We start from the raw sequence: 6000 nt of genomic DNA, 5'->3' as shown, positions 1-6000 counted from the left end.
CTCATTTCCCCAATAACCATGTCCAACTGTTGGAGCAGAAATGACAAGACTGGGTAGTTAGCGATAGGAGGAATATTTAGATACCAAAATAAACTAGAGAGGATCATCAAAAATTATATTCATGGTTCATTTCAAAAATGTCCTTTAAGGAGTGTGTGTGTGTGTGTGTGTGTGTGTGTGTGTGTGTGTGTGTGTGCTTGCGCGCTTCGCCTCCACCTAGTCCACTGAGCCATCTGAATGATGCCAGGGGAAGATTTTGCATTGCAAAGTCTGATTGGAAAAAAAAAAAAAAAAAAAAAAAAGCACCAATTCAGGTAGTTAATAGCGGAGTGGGTGCTAGAGCTGGGGAGATGCGAAGGAGAAGGAGCAGCCCAAGCCGTCAGCTCGGGGGCTGACCTGATTCTCTGAAATCCTTAGCTCGCTTTCTCTTTCCTCTCGCCTGTCTTCCCCCTTTCGGGTCTTGCTGTCCCCCCGTGTTTTCTCTTTTTAGTGCTCACAGCCCTGAAAACAAAGAAATCCGGCTCTGGGTGCATCGGGGCTCAGGCGGTGAGTGCACCTCACCAGGGAGGCAAGCGGGCTGCTGCTCTCCTACCCCTGGACCAAGGCTTTCCCCGCGCGGGGTCCACATCTCCTCCCAAACCCCCCACCCCCCTCCCCTCCCTCCCTCTAGCCCTCCCTTCGCTTCCCTTCCTCCCCCACCATCTCAGCGCTGGGAGGAAGGCGAACGACGCTCAAGATGGCTTTAGCCCGGCTCTGCGCCCTGCTCGCCTGCTGCTGGATGCCGGCGGCTGTGCTGGCTACCGCCGCCGCCGCCGCGGCCGGTGGAGGAGGAGGAGACGGGGACCCATCCAAGGAGCTGGAGTGCAAGCTGAAAAGCATCACAGTGTCGGCGCTGCCCTTCCTGCGGGAGAACGACCTCAGCATCATGCACAGCCCCTCGGCCTCCGAGCCCAAGCTCCTGTTCTCGGTGCGCAATGACTTCCCCGGGGAAATGGTGGTTGTGGACGACCTGGAAAACACAGAACTCCCCTACTTCGTGCTGGGTGAGTCCCCGGGGAGGCCCCTTCCTCCCAGCCCCCACTCTCGCTCTATACATATACACACTAATGCGCGCACACACATACACACACACACGCACACACATACACACACACCCACTCGCTCGCAAGCTCGCTCAGACCTGCCCCCCCATTGCTACCTTAATAGATCCGCCCCGACACCGTCTTCTCCACACCCATATGCAACACAGAATCGCCTGTACGTAAGAGCTTTCCCTACCTCCAACCAGAACACTCTTTCCCCACAATAACAGCTCCTTCTGCCCCCACCTGCACCTCTTCCCCTCAAAGGGCACATACTCGGAGTCTTCATATAACCAACTTCCAGCACTGCGACTTCTCTGGATAGGTGGCTCCTGGCAGGGCATTTTCTGTATGCCCCATGGCATCAGACCACTCACAGCAGGAATGCAATGCCCCTTTCCTGACACTCCCTAGTTACCATAGTCTTAACCTCTCCTTCTCCATCAATTCACACTAGCACGAGATTTCTGAGTGTGTCCCAAACCTTGCTGTTCTACATCACTTTAGCAAGAATCCACAGGCCAAACTCTACCAGACAAGATTACTCTTTGCTTTGCTTCTCAGAAGCCCTCGCCCTTTTATTGCCATGTGATCAGTCTTGCTTCCATTTACTTAGTTGTAGTTTCTTTATCCTGGTTTTCCATTTGAACCAAATGTCCAGTCTCCAAAACTGATGGGAACATACACCTGACCCATCCAATTACAGCCTGTTGACGACTATCTCTTCACACACCTTCATAACCCTAAGCTACATCAACAATTCATTTAAATAAGCTGATCTTTTTTTTGTACCACACTAACATAGCATAAATTTCCTGTATGCTAAATGAACCTAAGTGAAGAGCAGAATGAAATATTGATTTATACTCATTCTTTCTCAAGATGATCACATCCCACTCCACCCCCATCTCTTAGCCTATAAAACTCACTCATATAAAAGACACATCAGCAACATCTCTTTAACCACTTTCCCAACATCCATCACATTGTATGGACTTCAACAATGTTTGCAACTTATTAGGCCATTTTGAAGAGAGTCACAAAAAACAGAATCCTGTTTATGTGCCTCATTCAACTAAAATAACTACAACTTTGTCTTTCTCCTTATTAGGCTACATTCCTGTCATCCCTCTCCTCACTAAGTAAAATCCTGTCATTTTCCAATCCACGTGAAAATTCCAATAATATAGTATCCCCATTCTTATTAAACCTAAGGGGGGAAAAAATCCAAATTCTACACCGTGTAAGCTCCCAACTCACACCAAACACTAAATATCCCACAGACTGCTTCAGTGGCATAAAGACCTTCCCAGCCAAAGTTCAGTTTGTATGAAAATGCCTTATAAGTTGGCTCTGTGTAAGCAGTGAGGCACGCTGTATGCTTCTTAGCACCTCCCACTCCCACTCCTATATCTAAAGGCACCTTTATTTCCAAAATGGCAAATCACATTCATGAAAACCATATGGAATATGGGGGAGTAAAACTTTTATTTCCTGGATGGAAGTCAGTGCTCTCATAAATTGCCCAGCCTTTCAAAAAAGTAAATTTCAAACTCTCAGGTTCATCATGGTGGGGACCAATTTGGTCCAACCAAATCTCTTTACTGGTATTTTTTGGTTTTAATGGGGAAAAAAGTTGGGCTATAGCTTGCAATGAAAACCTTGTAGATTCATCTGTCTTGAACCCATTCCTAGCTGTATTGAATACTGCCTTGCAGAAGTAATTAAATGGGTATTTGTGAATCTGGCAACAGCATGATGAGGTGCAGGTGTATCAGTTCATTACATTATATGGCATGTGTGGAGGAAATGGGGGAGCAATAATGTGTATGCAGAGTTTCTACTCTTGGCTGAGTACTTTAATGTTAACTGTGCATGAACTAGGCCTTGGACATTTTTGTGAAAGGAAGGAGCCAGGGTGACTGGGGTGCAGAATGCTGATTCTTGAATCCCAAAGCCAAGGCCCAAGGCCATGAACTGCCAACCAGGATCTCTAGTATATAATGAAAGGTTAGATGCAAGAAAATGGGTTCTCTGAACCTCTATACATGCTGCTCACTGTAGAGGCCTGATGGAGTAGCTATGGCAACCTGCTATCCTAGCCTTTATATCACTCCTCTTTCACTTTGAGGCTGGTTATACTTTTTGGCAAGTACCCATTTCTTTTTCTCTTCCTAAAAAGTCAATAATATGCCTTCTTGTGGATGGAGGTGCCAACATCCATCATACTGGGCTTGATATTTTACACAGGGCATAAGTCATCATGTGAGGTGGGAGTGTGTTAATTTGAAAATGTAGACCCCTTCACCCTGGCAAATACCAGAGGAGCAAGAAGGGCTACTACGTAGTGCTTCATTTTGAGGAATTGCCTGCCTGAACCACTGATCTTTCATTAACTTTCTACAACTATTAAAAGAATTCAAATCTAACAGTATTTGTTGAAAGCCCACTTTCTAATAATGCTATACAGACAATAAGGCATGAACTCCTGTTCTCAAGAGGCTTATAATCTAGTTGGGATAGACAGGACTGACAATGTGAAGTGAGATAATAATAAAAAACATTCCTTTTTAACACTTCAAAAGATCTGTGATTTTATCCTAATCCATCAAGGCAAATTCTAAGTTCCCTAAAGTGCCACATCTTATGAAATACTTTTCAATGAGTTTCTATGGTAAAAATCTTAATTCTATTCAATAAGTATTAATTAAATGACTACTGCATTCTTGCTTTTATATATTGATTTGTTGTCTTCCCCACTTAGAGTGTGAGCACCTTGAGAGCAGGCACTATCTTCCTTCTATTTGTCCACAGTGCTTAGTACAGTATTTGACATATAATAAATGATTAACAAATGTTTAATGATTATTGATTGAGCAATATAAAGATTGAAAAATGCCTGTCTTCAAGAAGTTTCCCTCTGAGATTATGTTCTGTTGACCATATATAAACACCTTATTTGTACATGGTTGTTGGTGTGTTATTCCTCTTTCCATTATCCCCACTGGAATGGGAGTTTCTTGAGGACAAGGATCAGTCTATTTTATGCAGCAAAAGCTTGACTCAAGCTAATTATTGATAGATTGATTGATTGATTGATTGAAATAAGGGGACAAGGAAAGGCTTCCCATAAAAGACAGTGCCTGAATTATTCTTTGAAGGAAGCTAAGAATTCTGGGAGGTGGAGGTGAGAAAATAATGCAACTTCAGTATGGGACACAATTAATGGAAAGGCACAAAAGGAGAGATATGAAAGGCTAAATTCCAGTAACACCTAATAGGTAGGCCCAGGTCCATTGGGCTGGAACTTTGATTGGGTGAAAGACAATAATAATTTTTATCTTTTATTGGTAAGGAATTGGATGACTTTAAAAACAAAAAACAAAACAAAAAACAAAACAACAAAACAACAAAAACTAAACTAGCAAAGCAGAGAGAAAACCAAATGCCTGGTTTGTTCTCAAAGGATTTCTACCAAAATTCTTGGTATATTCAAATTTGGAAATCAGATCACCTAAAGTCATATCTATACCATTATGAAATAAGGGACTAAAATTTGAAGGCAGAAAGTCTATATATGTCCAGTTATATGGTATAGATTGTATAGGAGAAGATTATAGGAGAAAGACTTAAGTATTCCTGAAAAAGTGAGATTTGACATGTGTCTTGTAGAATGACTGAGAGGAAGGAGGGAAATTAAGATAGAATATAGGTAGTGCGAATTTAGATAGAGAGCTGTACCTGGAGTCAGGAAGAACTGAGTTTAAATCCAGCTTCAGACAATTCTTACCTCATTGTCCCTGGTTAAAATACTCCAAGCTCTGTCTGCCTCAATTACTTCAATTATAAAATGGAGGTAATAAGAGCACTCATTTGTTGTTGTGATTGGATAAAATTGTGATTGGATTGTTGTGAGGACAAAATAAGATAATTGTAAAACACTTTGCAATCCTTAAAGTTCTCCATAAAGCTAGCTATTATTGTTAAACTGGAGGAAACCATCCAAGGAAAGATATAGACATAAACAGAAGTCTGAGATATGTGTGTGATACTGAAGACACCAACTAGAGTATAGGCAAGGGTTCATAATTTCCTATATTAAGGAAGGGTTCAGACTAAATAATTCAAACAATAAAGAACCCAGGAAGGTTTTGTTTGTTTGTTTTGTTCCCCCCCCCCCAAAGTTTATTCCAATCTCTGGGAAACATTCATCAAAATCATTCTAAGTCTAGTGTTCTTGGTTAAGTTCTAGACCTGATCCTTAGTTCTGGAGTGAAAAGCATCCTTCTGTTTGTTTTCCTGTTTATTCTTTGTGAAAGGATAACTGTTTACAAAAGATCTTGCAGTGTAAAAAATTAGGTTAATTGAAATCAAGTCACTTAGTTATCACTCCCAAATTGAATTTGGGAGGAAATTTTCTTTATTGTTCCCCTTCTGCTACACCAATGTTTCCTCTACATGTTTTTGGGGTGGTTTGTATTTATTTATTTATTCATTTTAACATTTCACCACCATCCCTAGTTATTTCAAGAGGCATTAGAAAAATATCAAGAAATTCTCTATATAAAGATAATTGTGTTCTACTTTGATATTGAAGAAAATAGCAGAGTTGATTACAAAAATAAAAGCAAGTATACAAAAAAAGCAAGTATACCAATAAAAGCTGTTAGAATTTTTAAAATTTTAAAAAATTTTAATTTTTATTTTTTTCTAGTTTTGGCTGGAGTCATATACATATATATGTCAAACAGAGCATTTATTAAGGGTTTAATGTATGCCAGGAACTGTGATTAATACTAGAGATGCAATTATGAGCACACACCAAAAAAATCTTTACTTTTAAGTACTTTACTTTATATTCTAATGCAAGAAGATAACATTTAAATGGAAAGTAGAAAGAAGGTGGCCAATAGTAGAA

General features: G+C 40.9%; 1 protein-coding gene across 3 annotated transcripts in view; it reads left to right on the top strand.

Annotated features, from left to right (window-relative positions):
- Positions 1-330: 330 nt before the first annotated feature.
- Positions 331-6000, top strand: part of ASTN1 (astrotactin 1) — a 500602-nt gene continuing 494932 nt past the window's right edge. For 2 of the 3 annotated variants that reach the window (XM_074308444.1, XM_074308445.1), the window contains exon 1: positions 332-1043. In XM_074308444.1, coding sequence (XP_074164545.1) covers positions 737-1043 — 307 coding nt within the window. In that variant the 5' untranslated portion in view covers positions 332-736. Of the gene's footprint in view, positions 1044-6000 lie in introns of all 3 variants that reach the window. The other variant, XM_074308443.1, reaches the window with a different exon arrangement.

This window comes from Sminthopsis crassicaudata, chromosome 4, assembly GCF_048593235.1.
Source record: "Sminthopsis crassicaudata isolate SCR6 chromosome 4, ASM4859323v1, whole genome shotgun sequence".
Classification (NCBI taxonomy): Eukaryota; Metazoa; Chordata; class Mammalia; order Dasyuromorphia; family Dasyuridae; genus Sminthopsis; species Sminthopsis crassicaudata.
The sequence above is the reverse complement of the archived record's forward strand: the minus strand, read 5'-3'. Positions and strand labels throughout refer to the sequence as shown.